The sequence below is a fragment of the Aquarana catesbeiana genome, linkage group LG01, assembly GCF_042186555.1.
Source record: "Aquarana catesbeiana isolate 2022-GZ linkage group LG01, ASM4218655v1, whole genome shotgun sequence".
Lineage (NCBI taxonomy): Eukaryota > Metazoa > Chordata > Amphibia > Anura > Ranidae > Aquarana > Aquarana catesbeiana.
Genome location: NC_133324.1, coordinates 513,739,865 through 513,767,169, shown reverse-complemented (window position 1 = coordinate 513,767,169; position 27,305 = coordinate 513,739,865). Strand labels below are relative to the sequence as shown.

General features: G+C 43.4%; 1 protein-coding gene across 2 annotated transcripts in view; it reads right to left on the bottom strand.

The window, feature by feature from the left end:
• Positions 1-27,305, bottom strand: part of LOC141104013 (hippocampus abundant transcript 1 protein-like) — a 61,175-nt gene that overhangs the window by 3,242 nt on the left and 30,628 nt on the right. For both annotated transcript variants that reach the window (XM_073594027.1, XM_073594028.1), the window contains exons 6-10: positions 24,836-25,054; positions 19,050-19,163; positions 17,534-17,605; positions 17,152-17,264; positions 4,415-4,512 (exon numbers count right to left, since the gene is read on the bottom strand). In XM_073594027.1, the coding sequence (XP_073450128.1) occupies positions 4,415-4,512; positions 17,152-17,264; positions 17,534-17,605; positions 19,050-19,163; positions 24,836-25,054 (616 nt within the window). The remainder of the gene's footprint in view (positions 1-4,414; positions 4,513-17,151; positions 17,265-17,533; positions 17,606-19,049; positions 19,164-24,835; positions 25,055-27,305) is intronic.

Below are 27,305 nucleotides of genomic sequence, written 5' to 3'. Positions count from 1 at the left end.
CCCCCCCCCCCCATCAAAGGGACTTCAAAGTTATAGATGGAGGAGTTCATCCTGTTGTAGCGCCCTGGGGTTTAGTCAGGGAGCTCCTCACCAAATTCCTTGTTAGGAGTAGCTACTGTAGTTACTTACTAGGGATCCATTGACTTCTCCCTAAGTTTGGCCTGGTTGTACTTTCCTCTTCTACCACCAGCTGGCCGGGCACTTGGAGGTATTAGATTGAGAAGGACAACTCAAGGTCAGGTTATGGGGTATCTCAGCCAATGAGCAGGGATTTTGTTGAATCCCATGACCTGCTGGGAGAGCATAATATATATATATATATATATATATATATATATTATATGTATATATATATATATAGCTCTCTTGAGGGAGATGCCACCGCACTGGAGCTCATGGGATTCAGAGTCAGTGAATCAGAGGGTCCAGTGAGAGACCAGGAACTCAAGGGGCTGAAGAACTACAAGGAGAAGTTGTAGTACAGCTGAGAGAACTGTTACTTTGAGTTAGGAACTGTTTAAGTACTGTTGCCATGAGACAGCAATCCTGCATGTGCAGAAGTGGCACCTTGCTGGGGTCTTTCCCTGTAGAGCTGTCCTCCTGTTGAAGTCTCGGAGTCTGCCATTTTAAATTGCAACTACTTAAGGGTGTCCTGGCCCTAACCCTCTTTCCCTTGCAAAATATAAAAAGGACTGTCAAAGAAATAAAACCTCTTTTACATCCAAGAAGTGTCTGGCGCCCAATGACTTTTTACACCTTTGCACCGACTATGCCTCACAACCCACCACATATTGAAGGATGTCAGCTATCTTTGGCCTTGAAGGTTCCTATTAGAAATGGGCCGAACGGACCCCCTGTTCGGTTCGCATCAGAACTTTCGAACACTGCAAAAGTTCGGGACCCGAATAACGAACCCATTAAAGTCAATGGGACCCGAACGTCAAAAATCAAAAGTGCCCATTTTAAAGGCTTATATGCAAGTAATTGGGCATACATTGGTTATAGGGGTCCATGTCCTGCCCTGGGAGACATGTATCAATAAAAACAAAAGTTTCTGAAAAACGTCATTTTTTAAATGAGCAGTGATTTTATGATTTTTAAAGTGAAAGCATACCTGTAAAGTGTCAGATCTGTACCAGAATCTGCTGCAGCAATAATTGCATTTATAAAGCCCAAAAAAGACATTTTCCCTGCAAGCTGCCCTTATTTTTCTCAGCAATAGCTAGGGAGCCAGTGTGTAGGATGAGGCCACAATGTAGTGCACTGGGAACAAGATTAGAGATTTTTTGCATACATTCTGGTGTTACTTTGACTTTGGATAGAAGTAACGGGTGCGTAAAATTTGGTCTTTGGGTGTCGGTGGTGCCTTCCCACCTTAACCCTATAGAGGTAATCTTGATGAAAGCAAGAATTGGCCTTGCTGTAAAAAATTGCAATGATATGCACCTGTCAAACAGGTGCTGAAAAATTGGTCTTTGGGTGTTAATTGTGCCTATGAAACCTATACCAAAAACATTCTTCCAGATGAAATGATTGAACACCCTCAAAACTAGGCAGCCACGAAGTCCTGCAGAGAGTCCACATCCCAAAAAGATTTAATCAGTGACATCGGCATCATGGGCTTCATAGCTGGTAATCCAGGACATTTTAATAAAAGTCAAACGGTCCACCGAGTCTGTAGACGGACGCGTTCTATGATCAGTAACGAAACCTCCTGCAGCACTGAATGCCCATTCTGAAATTACGCTGGATGCAGGGCAGCCCAACAACTCAATAGCATACTGGACAAGTTCTGGCCAGTGGTCTATTCTCATGACCCAGTAAGTCAGTAGATCGTCAGCTGGAAAGCTCTCCATCTCTGTTTTGGCCCTGAGGTAATCGTCCACCATGTGATGCAGACTCTGCCGATGGGATGTGGAAGCTGACAGCCCTGGGAGGCGAGGACTAAAAACATTCCAAAATGCCTCACTTAGGCGGATGCCTTCTCCAACTCTCCTCTCTTGACCAACAGAAGATTTAAAACTACTTTTTCCACGACACTGTAACCTACTGGAGTCAGGAAAAACGTTCAATAAAATCCTCTTTAAGGTGTTCTCAATAGATTATATCTTCTGCACTGTCTGTGGGGACAGAATAAGTTCTGAGACCTTCCCCTTATAACGGTGGTCAAGGAGGGTTGCCAACCAGTAATCATCCTTCTCCTTTATGCCACGTATTTTTGGGTCCTCATCATTAAGGGGCAAGTGGCTGACGCTGTGGTCAAATAACTCAGATGACTCCTCAATGGCTGATGTTGGGGCTATGGCAGGAATAGATGTGGACAAGGAGGCAGGTTTTTCCACTCTGGCAACTGCAGGGGACTGCACACTTGTCTCTGCTTGTGTGACAGAGGATGAGGAAGGTTTAGTAAGCCAGTCCACCACCTCCTCTGCATGCTGTGGCTGGATAGTACGGGCAAACTCACTAAACAGAGGAAACGATGCCCTGCCTGAGGACTGATCACCACATCCACCTTTGCCTGTGGACACATTTGTTGCTGGCCCCCTTACAGTGCCAAGGGAACGTCTGCCTCTCCTTGTTGTCCTCCCAGACATTATTGGGAGGGAGGGGGTGTTGCTTATAAGCAAATGGAAAGAAGAAGTTGAAATCTGTACGCAGATGCACTTTAATCAATGTAAAAGAGGTGTTTGGTGCACTTTAATTTGAGTACTCACACTACACAGACACACTCCACGGATATACTATAATGTGTCAAACGTACAGTGACACACAGAACTATATGGCGTTAAACTGGCAGTAACGTACACAAAAGTAAAATGGCGTTAAACTGGCAGTAATGCAATCAAATAGACGGTGTTCTGAACTGTCCGTACTCTAGCTACACTAATGTAAAGATTACTGACACGGTCTCACTACACTACACTGAAACTGTATGAGCTGTCCCTACTCTACACCAATGTATGTATGAATGACACGGTCCCACTACACTACAGTGAAAGAATCTGAGCTGTCCCTACTCTAGCTGCACATGCAAAGCTGCAAAGCTGAATGATGGTCCTCCTCACTACACTCACACTATCCCTAGACTGACACTAAACTAATATTCTACACTGACAATTGAAGCAAAACAGCACAGTATAGCACACTAATTAATAGCACTGAACCGAGCCCTGTTCCATCTCCCCACGCCGAAATCACACTGAAAATGGCTGCCATTGAAAGAATAGTTTTATACTGTGGGGCAGGAATGAGCCATGATTGGATAAAGTCATGATGACAGTGTCCAATCATGACTCTGCCAGTGCTCTGTTCCCTGATTAGCTGAAGCTTTCATTGCTTCAGCCAATCAGGGCTTGCAATGCACTGTTCAGTGCCGCAATGCAATGTGGTCGGTTTGGGGGGCCAAACAAATGGTCGAACGAAAGTTCGGCCTAAACTCATGCTCGGACCGAACCATTCGCCCAACCCTAGTTCCTATTAAACTGGAAGAGGTCAGAGATTCTGCTACACCTAAATAACCTTGACCTTGCATATTAATTACAAAACCTAAAAGGCACTGAAGTGCATGCAATCATACCCAGCAAGCCCATGTGGAGCCCCTTTAGGCCTAGCCTGTATGTGAGCTTGAATTAAAATCCTACTTAAAAGTAAAGAGACACCACCATATTGTCCAATATCTACAAAGGACAGTTTCACAATCTCCACAATATGCGCTTAAACTAGCCCCTACAGATTGTGCAGTTTTAACAGCTTGCTTATTTTACAATAAAATTACACTTCCTGGACAGTTGAAGTCTTGTACTTCCAGGCTGCCTGCAGGCGTGTCAGCAGTTTCCCCACTTCAACCAGTTATCTGAATATCCCAAAAAAGCAGCACTTTCATAAGCAGGAGTCTCATTTTGTTGCTGAAGTGGAAGTGCAGGCAGTCCAAAAGTAGAAGGCTTCGACACTTTAGGAATTGTCAGTGTACAGTGAAATAAACAAGCCAATTACACCGCACAGATACCGTCAGCAGAGAGGGCAAGTGTATGTGGATATTATGGAGATTGCAAAACAGACAATAGCAGATATAAAATTAAAAAAATAAAATAAAATGTGGTGGCAGGTTCTCTTCAAGTCCTACCACGTCATGCAATTTTCAATTTCTAGATCATCTACATCTTTCTGAGGGACTGGCATTTGGCTACTGAATGAAAAGAGCATTAGTTAATTGTAATCATTTAGAAATTTGGAATATTATAGAATTTTTAGTAAAAGTACTTCTGGGGTTAAGTAGACATCCTTTTTGGTTAATTTATATATTAAAAAAAAAACTATAACACTGACCAATCATAACTTGGTGGTGTACGTAAACAGTATGTATTCATAAAGGGTCACCTCACCATTTTCACATGGTTACAATTTAGTAACTCACCTTGTTGGTCAGGATCTGCATTACGTGACACTATAGCACTAATAGCAGGAAAAGTAATGCTGGACATTGCAGCTACTGCTCCTGCAGCCCACATCATCCTGAAACAATAAAAGCTGTGTTTTAATAAAAGTAAGAAGTACGCAAGCAACAAACAAGTTAAAGTTTGAGTCATGATTGGCATTCCAGCCCCTGCACACAACCCATATATACTGGCACATGGATTAACAATCCTAATATTTCCAAAATGCTTTCCATTTTAACTAAACATTGCTTAACCCTTCCAGGCTTCCTATAAGTATATTTTAGTTGCTCAATTATCACTGTAGGAACAGTTCTATGGGAAGGGTTGGGGTTTGGTTCAATGAGGAATCTGAATAATATTTAATGGCCACATTAGTGTTACTATCCAGATTCTTTATCTTGCCTTGTTACAAAAAATAGATTTAGCAGTATGAAAGAGATGAACATAAATAATCCACAACAATTGCACATCTGTTGTACACACACCAATGTTATACTGTATGTTTTCAGTGTTGTACAAAATAAATTATTCAAATGAACACAGGTCTGTGTGCATTATGACATATGTTAACAGCTATCCGATTGATCTCCACATGAAAAAAATAAACAAAAACATAAAAAAAAGAGGCTTAGGCCCACTGGCTTTATACATTTTTGTAGTATTTCCCCATATTTATAGTTTCACTATCTGTCAGCAAAGTAAAAAAAAAAAAAAAAAAAAAAAAGAAGAGAAATGAGGGGTGAAATGTTGAAATTAGGAGAAAGAGAAAAGAAGGATAGCGTGGAAGGATTAAGAGGGGGAAGGAAGGGGGGAAGGAGGTTGGAGAGGATGGGGAAGTCTGTAGGTGCACTTGGAAACGCACGTGGGTATGGATGTCATCCCCAAGATGGGGTTCTTGAGAGGACAATGCACTCTGACGTATAATAAGCTTTGAATGCAGTCTTGCTCTAGCTCCCTTAGAGAGAAAGCTTATGACTTTGCCACGAAAGTGTAGTATTCAGGTGTAAAGGTAATGTCTATCCAGTAAAACCATTTTTGTTTTAGGAATTGCCCTATTTTGTAGTCTTAATTTAATTTGTATTTATCTATAGCATTTTTCTCCCTGGGGACTGAAAGTGAAGTGAGGCAGCCATCTTCGATGCACTCATTGAGCCAATTAACCTACCAGCATGTCTTTGGTGTGTTGGGTAGGGGAAACCGCAGTACCTGGAAAAAACCCACACAAGCATAGGAAAAACATTCAAGATCAATGCAGATTGTGTACTGGTTGAGATTCAAAACTGAGAACCTTAGTGCTGCAAGGCAGAGGTGCTAATCGCTAAGCCAATGTGCTGCCACTGAAGTCAACTTGCGCATTTCATCACTTCCAGGTTTAGAGTGGTCATTCTCAGGCTGCCGTTGAGGGAGAAGCTAATTAAGCACAATAGGTGTTTGATTAGCTTCAATAGCGTGCAGGGGAGACATTAGGGGTCTTATAGATCCCTGATATATCTCATTAAAGCGGGGGTCCACCTATCTATCGTTTTTTTTTTTTTTTGAGTTCATTCACAAACTTTTCTTCTCAGCATTACATACTCACATATTGTGTGTAATATGTCCGCCTGTCTCAGATTTCGTCGGAAATAATAACTTATATATTATTCACTGCAGGCGGTTTCCATCTTCATTGTGGGCATTTGAAGCTCACAAGCATTTATTTCCTGGATGTGGTGAATATTGTGCTCCCAGCATTCACCGCTCGTTCCCGCACATGCTCAGTGGCTTCCTGGGAAGCCTGAGACTAGCTCCCAGGAGTCTGGGAGAGACTAGAAACACACCTACTCCCACGGGAGGAGAACCAGGAAGTGCAAAGAAGAATAGAAAAATAAAATACGGCGATTTAAATTTTTTTAAATGGCATGTCAGCATCTAGGCAAGGAAGAGAATACATACAGATATTGTTCAAAATTTGGGTGGAACCCCGCTTTAAAGAGAATCTGTCACTCAATATATACGGTCATAAAGGGGGTTTGTCCGTTAACTTGTTATATATTAAAAAAAAAAAAAAAAAATTCCAAAAGCACCCTCTCCCTACACACAGCCACATACAGTATGACTGTAAATACATGTGCCAGTGCACCTATGTATGAAAAATAGGATTTTTTACTTACCGTAAAATCCATTTCTCTGAGTTCATTGACAGACACAGCCTTCATAACGATAGAGTTATATCGCCTCTCTTAGGAGTAGGACTAGACAGAACAAAAAAGCAAACGAGTACCTGGCTACGCCCATGGGCTGTCCTTAGCCATTATATAACCCCCTCCCTGCTCTAGGCATTCAGTTTAGTAGCAAGCAGTAACAGAAGTCTCAAAAGAACTCCATAGAGGGGTGGGTGCTGTGTCTGTCAATGAACTCAGAGAAATGGATTTTACGGTAAGTAAAAAATCCTAATTTTCTCATTCGTTCATTGACAGACACAGCCTTCATAACGATAGGGACGTCCCAAAGCAGTGCCAAACATGAGGGGTGGGAGAACAAAAAATCCCCAGGCTCATACAAGAGCCAACCAGGTAACAGGAACTTCACCCAGGACACGCTGGAACCCAACCTGAATGATACCCCTTCAAGAGGGAAAATAGACCCTCTAACCAGCGGCCTGCAAAAAAACTTGCAGCCAAAAGAGGCATCCGCAGATGCCAACCCGTTCACTTTGGAGACTTGTGAACAAGTACAGCGACGACCAGTGGTCACCTTGCAAACTTGCACAACGGACGCATGATGACCAAAGGCCCCAGAAGCACTAAGCGCCCGAGAAGAAAGCGCCATCACAGGACAGGAGGCACCTGATCCTTGACCAAATAGCCCTCCCTCCGGAAAAGGGTCGCAGAAAAAAACAGAACGCCCCTTTCTTGGCCCATCCGCCAATACCCCTTCAGGGCAGATAAGGCAAATTCCTTGGAAAGTGCTGACCAGGGAAACAAGAAAAGCAACACAATGTCCTTATTCAAATGGAAATCCAAGGACGGAACACTGCAAAAAAGAGCAAAGCACCACCTTAACCTGGTTAAGGTGGACAAGATAACGCCCCCCTTTTTGACACTCTGTGAGAGAAGGTGACAACCCCCAAGAGACCATTTCCCGAGCCAGAGTAAGTATTGGAATCTCCCGAATCTCTTGAAAGAGATATAGAGGCTCCAGGAGAACCGAACATGACCAAGCTCAGATCCCATGGCGGTAGAAGAACCATACTGGCAGCAACAGATGCCTAACCCCTTGAATAAAAAAGGTACGCACCAGGAAATGCGAGACCAGGAGACGCTGAAGAAGACCACCCAGGGCCCCCATCAACAGTGTTGGAAACCGCAGCACCTGGCTCATCATAGCCAGGCCGTTAAAAACTAGCGACTCTGGATGGAAGAACGATCCATGAGACAGTAGGCCCTTCCTGAGAGGCAGCGGCCAAGGAAATCGTCGGCGACTGGGCACACCCAGTCGGCGTACCTAGTAACCAGTAACCAACCAGATCCAATAGAATGACCTAAATCACCGTAGCCGTAATCCCGCCAAAAAAGACACAGCAGAGACTGGAGAAGGAAAGGCATAGAGCCAACGTGGGTCAATAGAGCCGCCAGAAGCTCCTGTGACCTTGCCAGAAACCCCGGTACCGTCCTGTTGAGCCCGGACGCAAAACAGAACTACCTCAGGCGTGCCCCAGCGGAGACCAATACGATGAAACACGGCCCAGAGAAGGGTCCACCCCGTGGTCCACCCAAACCAACTGAGGTATCCGTTTTACAGCATTTTACACCTGGAAAGCTTATGCCAGAAAGGGCCGGAACGAGACACTCTGCCCACCGGAGAATACTGGCAACAGCGAGGGCCACCAACAGCCTATCTTGGCCCGCCCTGGCGAAGGACATAAGCCACCGCCACTGTCTTGCCCGACTGGAACCGTACCGGGAGCCCCCAAAGTCAATCCTTCCATGATCCAAAACCCGTCTGTTTGCATGAAGTTCCAAGATATTACTCGGTAGTCCGGATTTCACCAACGTCCAACAACCCTGAGCAGCGCTCAGTCCTAGGACCTCTCCCACCCGGACAGACTGACATTGGTGGCCACCCTGTTCAATACAAGGGGAGAAGGGATTTACCCCACCAGAGAGTGAAGCCACCAGACTAGGAAAAACTCTGGATTCCTAACTCAGCCAAATCCGATTGTCAAGAGATCCTAGGTACTTGTCTCATTATGCCAGGATCTCCTTTAGGAGGACTTTAGGAGTATTGTCTGGGAGAAGAAACACGCTGGCCAGAGCTGAAGCCCGGGTGAGGCTCAGATAATTCAACAATCTGGCAGAGCCAAGCAGACATCCGATAGTATAGCCCCCAACTGAAATCAGTCAAGGCTTGTATAAGAACTACGGTGCTCCTCTGAGTAGCCGAGGAGTCGGAGAAGAATATCGTTCAGGCAGCCGAACGCCCGCGGCCCGCGGTAGGCCACAAAAGCCGCAGGCTAAATTCTGAGGAAGTGCTGGAGACGGGCACATAGCAGAATGCATAAATTGCATTTGCGGCGTCGACAGAAATCAGAAAGTATCCCTGACGAAGGAGTGCTACCGCTGTGCGGACGGACTCCATCCTGAATTACTGCACCCCCATAAGGCATGTACCATGCAAAAAACTCTTGAGGAACACAGCCGGAAAATTTATCTTGTAGCCGGACAAGATCAAGGCGCAACATGCTGCCATTCAGGGTCGCCCCCTAAAATGCATGTCTCAGCCCCACTGAGAGCTCAGCAACCAGGGTAACTGCGACTCAGTGGACAACTGCAGCACCTGGACCAACAGGTCCTCCAATGCAGCAAATACAGGGGGGGCTCTGCTCCCCTTCCAGGCATGTCAGCTGGACCTTTTAGAAGCTAGAGATTCCTCTATTGGCACCATGGTTACCTTGAGCAGCCTAGAGACAGCGGGGGTTCACTACTGGTGGAACAGTCCACTACTGAAGGAGGGACTCCCCAAAGAAGTACCTTACCGCAAGTGTTCTTGGAAATACCAAAAGACACTTTGGACAACCCCAGTCCTCATGGCCAAATTTGTCAGAATAGGAGGGAGAAGGGAAACGCGTTCGCCGCGCAAAACCGTTTATCCAAAAGGGATACCGGCCCTCCGCCGCAGCCACGGCTGCACCCTCTTGAAAAAGGTTCCCGCACAGATGCAATAAGTGCAAAAACCAGCGCCCCTCGACCGAGGCCCAGCACAGGGAGCACAGACCGATGCCCCCCCACAGAATCGAGGTCCCTCACAGGGAGGGCAGACCCGTGTCCCCTCACAGGGAGGACAGATCCGGGGCCCCCACAGGGGGCACAGACCCAAGGGCTCCTCACAAGGGGCACAGACCCGGGGGCCCATCACAGGGATCACAAACCGTGGCCCTCACAGAGGACACAAACCGTGGCCCCTCACAGAGGACACAAACCGTGGCCCCTCACAGAGGACACAAACCGTGGCCCCTCACAGAGGACACAAACCGTGGCCCCTCACAGAGGACACAAACCGTGGCCCCTCACAGAGGACACAAACCGTGGCCCCTCACAGAGGACACAAACCGTGGCCCCTCACAGAGGACACAAACCGTGGCCCCCCACAGAGGACACCAACCGTGGCCCCACACAAGGCACCAACCGTGGCCCCACACAAGGCACCAACCGTGGCCCCACACAAGGCACCAACCGTGGCCCCACACAGGGCACAAACCATGGCCCCTCACAGGGACACAAACCTCACAGGGGCAAAACCTGTGGCCCCTCCCAGGGGGCACCGACCGGAACCCCTCACAGAGGGCATAGACCGGGGCCCCTCACAGAGGACCCAAACCATGGCCTCTCACAGGGGACAAAAACTATGGCCCCTCACAGGGAACACCACACATGACCCCTCACAAGGAGCACAAACCATGGGCCCCCCACAGGAGACACAACCGTGGCCCCCCACAGGGGACACAATCGTGGCCCCCCACAGGAGACACAAGCCGTGGCCCCTCACAGGGAGCACACACCGTGGTCCCCCACAGAGGACACAAAACGTGGCCCCTCACAGGGAGCACACACCATGGCCAGTCCTCAGGAAAGGGGGCCGCCACAAGGCCTAGCAGGCCGCCGAAGCCTAAATTTCTTTCCACCCGCCGCAAGCACAAAACCCGTGGCCTCAATTTCTGGCCACGGGCTAAATTTTCGGACACCTGCAGTAGGCCGCGGGCTACATTTTTGTACAACCGCGGCTCACGGTAGGCTGCAAAAGCAGCAGGCTAAATTTTCGGACACCCGTGGTAGGCCGCAAAAGCCGCGGGCTAAAATTTTTGGTCGTCCGCCGCCGGCCCACAACCCTCAGGGGGACCGGGCCAGCCCTGGATAGACCCACCGACCCTGCAGCCACCGCGAGTGAGGGACGGTAGACCGCAATGGCCTAAACTAGCCCCCGGACACCCGATAGCCCCTAATACAAAAACCGAGGGTGGAAAAAAAAGGGGCATGTGTCCCAAAAAGTCCCTTAGGCCAGAAGCCTGGACCTCACCTGGGAAAGGGGGGGGGGGGAATGGAGGAGAGCGTGGTTCCCCAAACCGACCCCCCCAGGGAGTGCCCAGCTGCTCCGCCGTGCCTGGACCGGTGGAGCCCGTACTTACCCCTCCTGCAGGGATTGCTGGACGCACTCCACAGACAGATCCATCTCCTGCCTAGACGGAGTGGCTGTCAGCCATGACGACACTGACTCAGACAGCAGTAGCCCGGACATATGTGTCCCTGCGAGACTATACCTCACCGGCCGCCCTAGTCCAGAATGGGTCTGTCGCGGCCGACCCAGTGCAGAGCTAAGGTCTGTGCGCGCTCGATGGCCAGGCTGGGGAGACTACCAGGATCTATATTTTCCAGCCTGTCACCCAGCAGTTGATTGCAGATCATCACAGGAAAAAAATTAAAAAATAAAAGAAATAAAACAAAAATCCAAAGAACCACAGGTCCCAACAGGGAGCCAGGTCCTTACTCCCGACTAGGCAGAAAAAAAAAAACGAATGCCTAGAGCAGGGAGGTGGTTATATACTGACTAAGGATGACCCATGGGCGTAGCCAGGTGCTCATTTGCTTTTTTTGTTCTGCCTAGTCCTACTCCTAATAGAGGCGATATAACCTTATCGTTATGAAGGCTGTGTCTGTCAATGAACGAATGAGAAACAACGTTTGCTGTGCAAGCCGAAGTGAGAGCAATAAAATCTAGGATCATCATTCACGATTAACTCTAACCTGAACACCTGTTAAGCCTTAAGGGCAAATTGGTTACCAAAGTTTGTCACCGTTTCATGGGCACGCAAAAAGGCTTAACATGTCTTATATAGATTTACTCAAACACAACCAACTTTTTTTTTTTTTAACCAAAATGATACAGAAAAATAGACCAACGAAAATGTCAAAAGAAAAAAAAAAAACTGGGATAAGTCTCTGGGAGAACATGTACCCACGGGGAACCTTGGACAAATACAGTCCTAAACAAGAATACCAGCCCATCTACACGTGAAGGGCCAAGCCCTACAATGATAACAATAAAACTTAATGGACAGGCAATTTATCTAAAATAATATATAAAAATATCATGAATCAAAAAAACGTGAGGAAACCTCACCACACAATATCCCATAAGGATAGTTAAGTTAGCCTGAAAAAAAAAAAAAAAAAAAAAATGGAAGGGAATACAGTGCATGAGAGGTACCCCTACACAGGTTGACAGGAAGGAAAAGTATATCATAACCCCACGCTGGTGTGAAGGAACACCAGAAGAACAAGAGGATGGTCAAAACCATCCACATTAACCTCCTGAGGTGTCTTTGGATTCTGACACATAAACTTTGCAGAATAAGCCTAACCTCAAAACACATAAAAGGTTCTAAGAATCTCTTGACTCGCCTGGTCCAACAAAACATCCATGGTTAGTCCTGAAGCAAGGGGAAGGAAACAACCATACTGCTAACATAATTCACCAATTAAGGAAGAAACTTCCTAAAGGGGATGTGGATCAGCCACAAAAGATGTCTCATCTTCAATTGATCATGTTCCAGAACAGCTTTAGAATGTACACCATCTCCAACTGTACTTGCTGCAGAAGTGTGTTCTGCCTGCTTGCAATCTGGGGGGGGGGGGGGTCACTAAGCCCTCTAGCCATGACTTCTGCCTGCCACTCAGGAGTCCAGGAGCACCTCAGATGTGCAAACCTCTGCCTTTGGTTGGGGAAAGCTAGATGTGAATGTCTCGACTCCAATGAAGGCCGTGTAGTCGAGAGAAGTATTATCAGTGGCATGGAGAATAGGGAACAGGCCACTTATTCTGTCCCAGGGAGGATACCAAAACCTTGCTGAAGGGGAAGGTCCTGCAACACCTAGGTGATATCCAAGAGTGAGATTCCAACTCAAGAAATCAACTCACTGAGTTTCTCCAAAGAGAAGGAGACTGTGTTCTGGGGAGCCAGACTGAGACCTCAGGTATGGAAACACCATGACAAGTAAGAAGAATCCACCCTGTTTACCCAAAAAGACCGATGGGACACACCAGGGACTTCTTGTTCAAAACAGACCATCTGGATGTCTGACCCCCAGCATAGGCTCCCAACAATAAAAAGGTCTTACAGACCACTAATGGAGAAGAAAAAATTTCATGACAGATAATGCTTGGTTCAACAAAACACAGAGTGGATACTGTTTTATCAAAGGTTAAGTTTAAAAAAGGTGCCCAGCAGTGCAAACAGTGAGGTAGCTCCTGATGTTTCAACCAAACCAGTCTTACTCACCAAGTGAGTCTTCAGACAAACAGGGTTACACCTGCAACTGTAGCAGAGCTCTGGACCTAGAAAGCTCTTTTCAGCTAACACAGTATAGTCAGTCCTGAAAAGCGCAATAACACAGAGCCCAGGTCCCAAAGATTGTATTCCAGGCTAGCTCTTGCACACCCAGTACAGCAGGGTGCAAATATAGCCTTCAAAGCTAGTGCAGAGAAAACACCGATCCAGATAGCTGCTATATCTTGATTAAAGTCTCAGATTAAATAATATCATGAAGCAAAGCAGGTTGGGGAAAAAAAAAAAAAAAAAAGAGAGATTTTTTTCAGTATGTCCAGTATGTCCAACCCTCTACAACACTAGAAAAAAAACTGAGGCATACTGGTGATAGAGAAGGGGTAATGCATGGGCTAGTAGTTTATAATTTTTCTGTTTGCCAATGACCAAACATCCTGTAGATCAGCGGTTCTCAACCTTTCTAGTGCCGTGAACCCTTGATAACATTTCCCAAGTTGTAGGGACCCGTAACAGTAAAATTTTCGTAGCATGGGTTTTCAGCACCCAAGGCAAAACAAGTCATTTGCGCCCCTAACCCACGGACATTTAGCGCTCCCTGAGTCCCTTCCACTCATACAGTATGAAAACCCCTTATGGTACATTTTATGATGTACCACTCTCTCTTCTCCTTTCTTTCCCTTTTATCTCTCTCTCTATCCTAATTTCTTGTTTTCCCCCCAACTATTTCTTGAGCCATCCTTCTTGTTCTTTATCTTATTCTTTCTCTCCTTTTTCTTTGTTCCTCCCCCTCTTTTCCTCTCCCTTCCATATATTCTCTATTTTTTTTTCCATCTCTTACTCTTTGGTGGAGGATGTGGGGGGAAATGGGATGAGTGACAGTGCTGGCGGGTAGTTGGGATGAGTGGCAGTGCTGGGGGGAGTTTTGATCCGCCAAATTAGGTGCTCTTGATCAAGGTCATCTGCTGCTCTAAGAACTGTAGTGGGGACTTTTAATGGCAATTCTAATCACTATGTTTCCAGTTTCACTGTGAGTCCAGCTCTGTGGTGTCTCGCATCAGTGACACCTACAGTAGGTAACCATGATATTGTGTCAATCTCGCTGCTGTTATCGGCGAGATTTGACAGCTTCAAGCCCCGTCGCGGGAGCCAGCGCCGAGCTGGCTCGCTCATCGGGAAAGGAAAAATGTTTTTTTACCTTTCGATGAGCAACAAGCATTGCTGACAGGTGTTTGGTATGAATCATGAGGGGGAGCTCCACGCCAAATTTTAAATAAGAAAAATGGCATGGGTTCCCCTCCAGGAGCATACCAGGCCCTTAGGTCTGGTATGGATTTTAGGGAAACCCCCTACGCCGAAAAAACGGTGTGGGGGTCCCCCGAAAATCCATACCAGACCCTTATCTGAGCGCGCAGCCCGGCCGGTCAGGAAAGGGGGTGGGGACGAGCGATCGCCCCCTCCCCCCCTGAACCGTACCAGGCCGCATGCCCTCAACATAAGGGGGTGGGTGCTTTGGGGCAGGGGGCGCCCTGCGGCCCCCCCACCCCAAAGCACCTTGTCCCCAGGTTGATGAGGACAAGGGCCTCTTCCCGACAACCCTGGCCGTGGGTTGTCGGGATCTGCAGGAGGGTTTATCGGAATCCAGGAGCCCCCTTTAACCTCCCTGGCAGTATGATTATTTCGGATTTTAGGTGCTGAAAGCGGTACAATTATTTTGCATAGAAATTTGGCGTTTTATATTGTAAGGTCTGTAATTCTTAACAATAACACACTTAAATTTGTCCAAACAAGAGTCTAGTAGATATCCCGGGTATGATAAAAAGTTTGAAACACAAAAACATAAATTATAATATAATAAATAAAAATAAATAGTAATAAAATAAATTTCTCCACGAAATTCTGCAAGTGTTCTAATTTACTGTCGCTGTTTTCTAGCTGGTCTAAAGCCACTTTTGACGTAAAGGGACACTTTTTGGTTGCTATGGACAATCTCCAGTTTCCAGGCAGAAAGAACAGTATATATAATATAAAACTGCATGCAGGGCATGTGCCAAAGCACCGGGGACAAAAGGGATGTGAAATAATTTCATACAGTACTGTAATCTGCAAGATTACAGTACTGTATGTGTTATGATTTTTACGTTTTTTTAAATTTGCCGCCAGGCTCCGCCCCCGTGCGTCGCAACGCTCGCAGGGAACGGAGCCTGGCAAGGAGAGGCTTCGGAGGAGGACGGAGCCCGCAGACACAGCGGGGGACATCGCAGGATCCCGGGGACAAGGTAAGTAAAGCCACACCAGGATCCTGCGATGTAATCCCGAGTGTGGCTCGGGGTTACCGCTAATGGTCCTGAATTTTAACCCTGAGCCACACTCGGGAAAACCGCCAGGGAGGTTAATATGGGGGCCCCCAGATCTCGGCCCCCCACATCGTACCCCTACCCATTCACCTAGGAAAAAAAGTGTCAATAAAAAAAACACACTAGACAGGTTTTTAAAGTAATTTATTAGGCAGCTCCGGGGGTCTTCTTCCGACTTCGGGGGGTCTCTCCGGCCTCTTCTCCCGGTATCCAGTTCTTCTCCCGCTCTCCGGCGTTGTCTATATAATTTGTTGCGCACCGCTCACACAGCAATACAGCGGGAGAGAGCGTACTGTCAACATCTGAAGAAGAGAAAAGGGAAAAAGACGACGGAGAAGACCTGGCCACCGCTAGCAAAAGAGTGGCAAAAGAGCAGAAGATAGCGGAGGAGCCCGGCAGAAGAACCAGAGACCTGGAGAAGAGGCCGGAGAGCGGGAGAAGTACCGGACACCGGGAGAAGAGATTGGAGAAGTCGGAAGAGACCCCCGAAGGCGGAAGAAGACCCCTGGAGCTGTCTAATAAAATACTTTAAAAACCTGTCTAGTGTTTTTTTATTGACACTTTTCCCTCAGGTGAATGGGTAGGGGTACAAGGGTGGGGTCCGGGATCTGCGGGCCCCCTTATTAAAGGGGGCTCCCGGATTCTGATAAGCCCTTCGCCCGCAGACCCCGACAACCAACGGCCAGGGTTGTCGGGAAGAGGCCCTTGTCCTCATCAACATGGGGACAAGGTGCTTTGGGGTGGGGGGGGGGCTGCAGGGCGCCCCCTGCCCCAAAGCGCCCACCCCCCCATGTTGTGGGCATGTGGCCTGGTACGGTTCGGGGGGGCTCGTTCATTCGTTTTTTCGGCGTAGGGGATTCCCCTTAAAATCCATACCAGACCTAAGGGCCTGGTATGCTCCTGGAGGGGAATTTTCTCGCGCTGGCTGCAATAGGAAAAATGTTTTTCCTATTGCAGCCAGCGCGAGATGTACAGTACCCTGTCGCCGAGAACCAGCGCAATGGGATTGTGTTGGAAACACATTCTCGCTGGCAGGTACTGTATGCCGAAATCAGGAGATAGGATCTCCTTCAACCCCTCCCACTTCACATTCCTCACCAGTCAGCTGACCTCTAGTCTCTGCCCCCCCCCCCAGCCATGCTGTGAACTGAATGGGCGGCTGCAAAGAGGCTGAGTGGGCAGCCGCGGGCTCCAGGAACAGCCCAGCTGGGTGGCCACAGGCTCCAGGGACAGCCCCCACGAAAAGGCTGGGAGAGCGGTGCGGGCTTCAGAAACAGCCCAGGATTTGGTGACCCCTGGCAAATCGTCATTCGACCCCCAGGTTGAGAACCACTGCTGTAGATAGTAGTATAACCTAACTATAACTGAATTCCTTTGTCCCTATATAGACTGGTAAAAAAAATAGATTAAAAAAAACTATAAATTATTAAAAATAAAATACTTTGTATTTGTAAACAAAATATTGATTTACTCTATGTATCTCAACTTATAAGAGAAATGCATACTTTAGTTGGTTTCCACAAATAGAATCTGTTATCACTCACCACTGCTGAGAGCCAAAGCCATACCAAGCTAACTGCAGGATCTGAAAGCCAAGCCCAAGGAGAATAGTGTTCTTATTACCGATAGATCTCATGAGAACACCCAACACCACAGTCTGGAGACAGAATGAAGAATATAAGATACAGTTTTTCACTGCAAAAACAAAACAATAATTCTATATAAAAAAAAAAAAATCAGTCATGAACATTAATGCAAGAGCTCTAGTTTTTGTTTGTAACGCTTATGTCCAGACGGTGATGGGACACAACTAAAGTCAAAGGTAACATATGGGCTCTTACTATATACAGTTCTTTCTCAAACTTATTCATACAGGGTAGAGGCACTGCTGGTAGTTTTATCCAAGTGCAACAATTAAAAACTTACCTGAGCTAAAATAGACAATATTCCAACAACACCAATAAATGTAGCCACAGTTTCTGATGAAAAGCCAATCACCTGTTAAGAAAAAGATCCAGGGATATTTGAAATATATTTACAAAAGGCATGTTGTGATTCGGTATCAAGTTAAAGATTCTTACCGATTATTAATAAAGAACTTTACAAGCTTTTTATAATGACTGATGTGATCTGCTGGTCTCTGGACTAATTCAGACAATAGTCTGTAATAGTCTTGTCTGGTTGATGTATCTAATTTCTCATGAACTAGCTTTTCAGATACAACAATCCTAATATACCAAAATTTATATATATACACTGTATATCGAGCATTTAATGAAATAAACATTTCAGCAACTCGCCTGACTTCCATTTGTTGTAAAACTGATACAGGACTACACAAAAAAAAAATTTCAACAGTACAAAAAAATGACCACTGTCCCCACCTATAAGGCCACTTCACAGTAACCTGTATTACCTGCAGTCCTACCTCCTGTAAATTTATGAGTCTCCACAGTGGAAGCACATATATTCTAATGGATAGATAGCATGGATACATGTGCTTCCACTGTGGAGACTCTCAAAAATTTAGAGTTAGGACTGCAGGCAATACAGGGTGCTGTGAAGTGCCCTTCCATGTGCTCCTTGCTGTGAAGGCCAGTTATAGCTGGGGGCAGGGGCCATTTTGTTTGTTACTCATATATTTGCAAATGTGTGCGAACTAAACCCCTGTTTTTAACGCAAACTGTTAGACAGGAGAATTCAGTTGGTTGCAGGCTGGTTGGCAAGTTAAGCTGGGAATTTTCTTTGGTTTTGTTTGACAATTTTTTTTTTTACCCAAGATTAGGAAAAAAATTAATAATTATTATATTATAATATTATATAGAGATTTTATATATATATATATATATATATATATATATATATATATATATATATATATATATACACACATATACATATATACATACACATACACACACACATTATATTTATATGGGATATTTTTTTTATAACTGGACCCTGCTTTAAACTTTTTAACTTTATCCCTGACCTGTCTGGTGTGTTCCTTGGCCTTCATGATGCGGTTTGTTCACTAAGGTTCTCTAACAAACCTCTGAGGGCTTCACAGAACAGCTGTATTTATACTGAGATTAAATTACACACAGGTGAACTATTTACTAATTAGGTGACTTCTGAAGGCAATTGGTTCCACTAGATTTTAGTTAGTGGTATCAAAGTAAAGGGGGCTGAATACAAATGCAAGCCACACTTTTCACATATTTTTTTTTTTTAATTGAAAACCATTTACTAATTTTCCTTACACTTCACATTTTTGGTTGTAACATAGTTACATAGTAGGTGAGGTTGAAAAAAAAACAAGTCCATCAAGTCCAACCTATGACTAAATGTCAAAAATTTCAAGGGGTATGAATACTTTTTCAAAGTACTGTACATGTAGAATATAATTTTTTTTTTATCAATCTAGAATCTTCATACTTGCCTGTCTCAAGTAGAGAAAAAAACTTGAGTACTGCCCAGCTTCAGGAAGATAAGACAGAAAGACAGTTATACAGATGAGGAGTACTGTGGAATCCTGGCCAACCTTTCTCAAAGACTGTGAAAAAGGAAATACATAAGTTATAATTAAAAATATGTCCCTTAGGAAAATATATCAGATTCACCCTCTCAGCCCATAGTTTTCTCATGGTAAAAATGCATTTTTTTTCTATGTTTAAAAGCATGCTTACAAAGTGAACCTTACGCGTACTTATATACCATTTACAAATGTGTATGTAGGTATTGGCATACTTGAAATAGAAATTTGTTTAAGGAACACCCATGTACATAATGTAAAAGAACCTAGCGCATATACATTTTCAGCTTAAACCTCAAATTCAGTTTTCACTGACATCAGCAAAACTCGTGACATGCAACACACGTGAAACTCTTAACAAGGCGCCAGAAAATCTTTCACAAATCTAAATAGAATAGGTGGAAGTGTAACGCTAACAAGTACATCCTTTTGGAAAGTATTGCCCGATATCTAACTGCATATTTGTATATTCCCTAAATCCATCAAATATGTCATGTCCATTATTTACTTCTCGTCATGAAGTTGATTGTATTATAAAACAAGGAAAACACCGCCCGAGATGTGTATAGTCCCTATTTGCCCCCTGATGCATTTATGACCAATTCCGAGAACCTTTATTTAGCCTAGCACATTTTCCGACTCTAGTCCTAAGGTGCCTTTAAGGGTTTTTTTACAAGGGTAATATTTAGACTACAATTATAGCTACTGCTAACCATTAAGAGCTATTTCGGTAAAAATGTGATTCTACTTTTGCCATTTAAAGCTCAATTTCAGCCAAAAACTTTTTGTGATGAAAAAGGTAGAATCTCAACAGGATTTTTTTTTCCTGTCTGTGTCTCTGTATGGGAGATTTCCACTCATTTTCTGTTCCAAGGAATGCCATGAGACAAAAGACTAGGATGAGAAATTTCCTGTATAAAAGGACAAAAAACAAATTTCAAGGCTAGAAAAAAGAAAATAAAAAAAAAAAAAAATCATCAGGGACATAGATAACATTTAACCACTTCAGCTCCAGAAGGTTTTACCCACTTCCTGACCTGGCCATTTTTTTGCGAAACGGCATTGCGTTATTTTAACTGTCAATTGTGCGGTCATGCAACGTTGTACCCAAATAAAATAGATGTCTTTTTTTTCCCACAAATAGAGCTTTCTTTTTGTGGTATTTGATCACCTCTGTGGTTTTATTTTTTGCGCTATAAACGCAAAAAAAGACCGACAATTTGGAATAAGAAAAAACTGTATTTTTTACTTTCTGCTATAAAACATTCCCAATAAATAAATAAAAAAAAAATAATAATAAAAAAAATCTAAATTTCTTTATCAATTAAATAAAAAAAAAAAACAAATCGCAATAAGCATATACCGATTGGTTTGTGCAAAAAAGTTATAGCATCTACAAAACTATGGGATATATTTAGGGACTTCTTTCTAATTTTTTTTATTGTTTTTACTAGTAATGGCAGCGATAAGCGATTTTTAGCAGGACTGCGAGATTGCCGCAGACAAATTGGACACTAAGTGACACCTTTTGGGGACCAGTGACACTATTACAGTGACCAGTGCTAAAAAAAAAGTCACAGTATAAATGACACTGGCAGGGAAGGGGTTAACACCAGGGGCGATCAAAGGGTTAAGTGTGTCCTTGGGAGGTGCTTACTGTGTGGGGAGATGTATACACTGAAAGAAGAGAGAGATCTGTGTAAATCGACAGCGCTATAAAAGTACCTAAAATAAATAAAATAAACTTGTATTATATATAGATTCATCACACAAAAGAGTGATACATTTCAAGCATTTCTTTCTTAAAATTTTGATTATTATAGCTTATAGCTAGTGAAAACCCATAATTCAGTATCTCAGAAAAATTTGATTATTACATAAGGATTAAGAAAAAAGGAATTTTAATACAGAAATGTTGGCTTACTGAAAAGTATGTCCATGTACAGTATAGTATGCACTTAATACTTGGCTGGGGCTCCTTTTCCATGAATCAATGTGGCGTGGCATGGAGGCGATCAGCCTGTGGCACTGCTGAGGTGTTATGGAAGCCCAGGTTGCTTTGATAGCAGCCTTCAGTTCATCTCCATTGTTGGGTCTGGCGTCTCATCTTCCTCTTGACAATACTCCACAGATTCTCTATGGGGTTTAAGTCAGGCGAGTTTGCTGGCTAATCAAGCACAGCGATACCATGGTCGTTAAACCAGGTACTGGTACTTTTGACAGTGTGGGCAGGTGCCAAGTCCTGCTGGAAAATGAAATCAGCATAGCCATAAAGCTGGTCAGCAAAGGGAACCATGAAGTGCTCTTGAATTTCCTGCGCTGACTTTGGACTTGATAAAACACAGTGGACCAACACTAGCAAATTACATGGCTCCCCAAATCATCCCTGACTGTGGAAACTTCACAATGGACCTCATGCAACTTGGATTCTGTGCCTCTCCATTCTTCCTCCAGACTCTGGGACCTTGATTTCCAAATGAAATGTAAAACTTACTTTCATCCGAAAAGAGGACTTTGGACCACTGAGCAACAGTCTGGCCTTTTTTTCTCTTTAGTCCAGGTAAGACACTTCTGACATCTCTGGTTCAGGAGTGGCTTGACACAAGGAATGCAACAGTTGTAGCTCATGTCCTGGATACGTCTGTGTGTAGTGGCTCTTGAAGCACTGACACCAGCCTTAGTCCACTCCTTGTAAATCTCCCCCAATTTATTGAATGGCCTTGCATCACAATCTTGTCAAGGCTGCGGTTAGCCCTGTTGCTTGTGCACCTTTTTCTACTACACTTTTTCCTTTCACTCAACTTCCCATTAATATGCTTGGATACAGCACTCTGTGAACAGCCAGCTTCTTTAGCAATGACCTTTTGTGACTTAACCTTCTTGTGGAGGGTGTCAATGACTGTCTTCTGGACAACTGTCAAGTCAGCAGTCTTCTACACACTCATGTGTAAACTACTGAACCAGACTATTTAAGGGCTCAGGAAACCTTTACAAGTGTTTTGAGTTAATTAGCTGATTAGACACCATGTAAAACCATGAGCCTACAATATTGAACTTTTTCACATTATTCGAATTTTTTGAGATACTGAATTTTGGGTTTTCACTAGCTGTAAGCCATAATCAAAATTAAAGAAAGAAATGCTTGAAATGTATCACTCTGTGCATAATGAATCTATATAAGAGTTTCACTTTTTGAATTGAATTACTGAAATAAACTTTTTGATGATATTCCAATGTTTTTTTTTTTTTTAGATGCACCTGTATCTTGTTCTCTTCGTATTGCTTACTTTATGTGAAATCCCTGGTGTTCCTGCCAGTCCCTCTTCTTTCCTAAAAAAAACTGACCACACTAGGCAGAAGAGAACAGCGTGGTCAGTTCTCTAGCTATGCTGGGAACCCAGCCTGCTCTCCTCCAATGACCAGACTTGTCCTGAAACCACCCCCCACGCACAGCATTTCACTGGTAAGTTCAGTGCTGCTTTTTCTCCTCCCCCAGCTCTTATGCAGCTGAGAACAGAGAAATATTATCACTTATCACAGGGGAAAAAAAAGGCATTTATCAGTTTTTTTATATCTATACACAAATGTTTTGCCTTTCATTTTGATTTTAGTCTGAATGGGTTTCTTTACAAGGTGAAGGTTTACAATCAATTGGGATGAAAGCAGGACTAAAAACTGGAAAAACAAATTATGATATTTTATTATACTCTGAGTAAATTAAACTCTTTAAGTTCAGATAAGATAGTTATTTTGGACAATTGCCCTGATATTGGGATTTGAAAAATGCCAGCATCATACACAATACCTTTGAAATATGTGTTATTTAGAAGGCAAAACTCTACCTTTTTGGGGGTAACTCATTCATTTTAAGTCTTAAAAATATTACACTCACTCAGACTAAAGGCCAGTTTCACACCAAATGCAGTTCCGTGTGCTTTTTTTCTGCACTAATGCATGCACAGTGTTTTCCATATATTCCAATGGCTCTCATTCACACCAATGCAGTCAGTTTCTGCACCGGAAGCTGACTGTAACCGACTGCACTGGTGTTAACTAGAGCCATTGGAATACATGGAAAACACTGCATGCATTTTTAGGGCCAGTTCACACCACAAAAATGCACTCATACGTTCCGTATCAGTTTTTGCTTACAGTTCTCACCACACGCACTTCCATTGCATTTTTGATACAATTTGCTAGGTTCCAGTACAGTTCTGTGCAGAAAAAAATGCAGCAACGCTACTTTTTTTCTGCACCGGAAACTGACTGCACTGGTGTGAACTAGAGCCATTGGGATACATGGAACACACTGCATGCACTTTTAGTGCAGAAAAAAAGCGCATGGAACTGCATCTGGTGTGAACTAGCACTAAGGGCCAGTTCACACCATGGAAACGCAGTCCAGTGCATTTTTTTCCCGTTTTTTCTTAACCTTAAATAAAGGACATGTGCATTCCAGTGCATTTTTGATCCATTTTACAGCGTTCCAGTACAGTCCAGTGCAGGAAAAATGCAACATGTTGTAATTTTTTTTAGGAACTGGAACGTACTGGAACTGCAAGAACTGGTGTACACTATGCCATTGAAAACCATATAATCTACTTTCCATGCATTTTTGATGCAGAAAAAAAAAAACGCACTAGACTGCATGTGGTGTGAACTGGCCCTTAGTGCAGAAAAAAGCGCACGGAACTCCATCTGGTGTGAATTAGCACTCAGACATCAAGGGGGAGATTTGCTAAAACTGTGTAACACATAATCTGCTGCAGCTTTGCATTGTAACCAATCAGCTTCCAGGTTTTATTGTTAAAGCCTAATTGAACAAGTTGAAGTTAGAAGCCTATTGGTTACAATGCACAGCTGCACCAGATTCTGTGCGCACCAGTTTTAGAAAATCTCCCCCTTGATGTCATAGTCTGGGTGAGTGAAATTTTTTTAAGAAATAAAACAAATTCAACTAAGTACAAGTAGGATTACAGTGAAAGATTTAATTTAGGTGAGTCCTGTTGGCGGTCCTTTTTTACCCAACATTGCCTAATGCCAGTACTCTGAGTCACTAACCTAGATCAAATGCAGATAAGGACTTCTGACTTTCCAACAACTTTCCTGTCTTGTTCCAGCTGAGTAATTCAGAATGTAATAGATTCAGAGGGTCATCATACCAGGTAACCTACTTGTATTTTCAGAATTATGTTGGCTGTATTTAATCGCATGTCATGTTTATTTTAGGGTGGCATTGCCAAGCAATCAAAGAAAATCAGCCAGCAGCTACAAAAAGTAATGTTTTTCAGATAAAAAAAAAGAAGCCTTTACACTTTTCACTGTAAAGACAACTGCAAAACAAGACCTGTTCAAGCTCTGTGAAGACCATTTAAAAAACAAAAATAGCAGACTTCTTTACATTATTAATTTTATGTAGAATGAGGCACTGGCAACAACAGGCTCAAAAGCAGGCAATTTCTTCAGACATTTTTTTCCCAAGAAATTTCAGCAGCAAATTTCAATGCACTTATTTTTACTATTTTGTTAAGCAATTAGTCAAGATTAATATTTTTGTAATCAGAAAATTATAGCTTTTGTGTATCTATATGATACAAAATCCCTTGAAGCGGTACAACTTCTCACTCTTAAACACTCTTCAGTTCCTTTTGCAGAATCATAGAAATGCCCCTACAAAGCGACATATTTCTTACCGCAAAGGGGTCTGCTTGCTCCCAAGATATGGGTGCTCCCCAGGAAACTGGGCGCATTTCTTCTGGAAGCGACTCAGGAACAGCAATTAGGATGAATCCTATATCCAGAAGTGCCACTCCAGAGGCCAATACTACCACTAGAGTGTCGCTGTATGCTCGAGCCAAGTAGGCACCAATTGCTGGACTAGTTACCAGGCTGGCAGCAAAAGTAGCAGACACCTGAAAACAATGGGAAACATTGATGGAAATTATATAGACATAGAATAAAGAGGTTAAAGAAGCACACATTTAGGGAAATAATAACATTATATGCCACACAGACAGCAAGCTCGATGTTCCTTTTTTTTTTTTTTTTAATTGGAATTTGTTCTAAAATGTAGGAACAACAACATCAATATGTCTTGGCATCACAGAATAAAGTATGTATACACATATCAACAACCTTTAGCCTTACCACATAAAAAACATACAATCCTCCATCTGATTTCAGAGGCTTTTCGTAGACAAACAGTATTAATTAAATTGAGTGTAAACATTTGGGGCAAAGTGACGGTAGGTTTGCAGTGGAGGATTAGTTCTAGCCAAATCTAGGCTGTTACATTATAGATTACCACTCGCTTGAGGACAAAACACTACCTTTGTCAATAATTGCTTGCAAAAAGAAATCTTCATTAGCCATACTGGACTTTCCAGCCCAACAATGCATATTTTCAGTTGTTAAAACAAGTCAAGTAAAAATAATTATACTAGGAAGGATACACTAAGGAGACTGGCTACAGAAGAAGTCGAAGAGAAGCTAATATGCAGACTTTAGTAACAGGATGTAAACAAATACCGAAGGCCTCAGCTGCTAGGCTGAGGTAAGTATGCATCTGGAAAGCTAGTTTGGCACACAGAATGGAAGGAAAGAAAGATAAGAGCACTTTATTTTAAAAAGTACACATAACTATTAAATAAACAAAAACATAACATAGCAGATTGTGTCCTATAGCACAGCATACCCAGGGCATCCATTCTAGTTTTACACGTTCCAATGGGATTACCTGCTGCAAGGCATACTTTATAATTACTGTACAATAAGTGCTCCAGGTCTCAGTGAAGTATGAAGTGCAGCAGATTTCAATGACTGCTCCTTCAGAACAATCCAAGCACAGAACAGGTTATATAAAACCAATCTGCATAAACTCAAACCCACAGTGCATATTTCAATTCATTAAAATGAAACATGCTTGTCATTTTCTGAAGCAGGGAAAAGCACCCACTAGGGATTTCTAGTGGGAGATAAGTGTCATTAAACCAAAAAACAAAATTGTATTTTAACGCAGCTTTCCAATTATTAGATGTATTATCTGTATTATTATTATTATTTTTTTTTTTTTTTTGGGGGGGGGGGGGGTTTCTTTAATTTTCACCTGTCGAGGCAGCCAATAAGACTATTATTTTTCAACTTCTTTTAACAGACTAAGCTGTCCAGACAAAGTATCGGTTAGAGGGTTGAGACAAACCATTTAACATGAACAGAGTTGCTTACAATGTTCAGCTGGTATTCATTTATATAAACTGCTTAAAAAAAATATTAGCTGAGTTCAGCTTTAAAATGTTAAAGTCCATCTAAATCTCTTAGTCTAACACTATCCTCTCCCCAAATTGGCAATGCTGCTGTCCAATGGCATTTCCGTTAATCCTCTATAAAGAATGGAGACAGGAAACATGTTAGTGGCTGGAAAATAAAGGAAAAGTAAAAAAAAAAAAAAAAAAAGTTGAATGCATCCATCACTATCATATTTAAGTCAGAACTAAAGTTCTGCTGTACCTCACTGTGAGCATGCAGGCTTTTTTTAGCAGAAGAGACATGCAATGTCTCTTCTGCAAGAAATTACACCAACCTGCCTGATCACAGCGATCCCCGCAATGTAAGCCACGCTGTGCATGCGCGGCTCAGCTTACAGAGAGCCCGATCTTGTGTGCCAGGATGATTATCTCCTGCCCATGCACAGGAGTGATGTCATCCCCCACTGGCCAAAGAAGAGGCCTGAAAACTGGCAAATAGGAGAACATGTCAGCGCCGGAGGGATTGTTAAAAGGGGAGTATCACTTCCTTTAGTTATGCTTTTGTAACATGTTAGACCCATATTCAGGGTATAGCATGTAACTGTAGCAATGGCCCCCGCCCCCATCACAGGTACAACACTTTGCAGGCTCATAGTAAAATAAATAAATGCACATTATTTTACCTGCAAAAAGATGTACATTTATTATTATTTTTTACCAAAGTGAACTTATCCTTGAAGAATTTGTAAACTACAATATATTACAATATAACCAAAGGCAAAAATATTGTTTTAGAGTGGGGAGGGATAAGAACACCTGTGAGGTTTTTGTTGCTGTTTATGCCGTCGTTAGGGAGATTCACCCCATTTGTCTTGTGTACTGTTTTCACTGAAAATGAAAGCAAAAGAAAATCCTACAT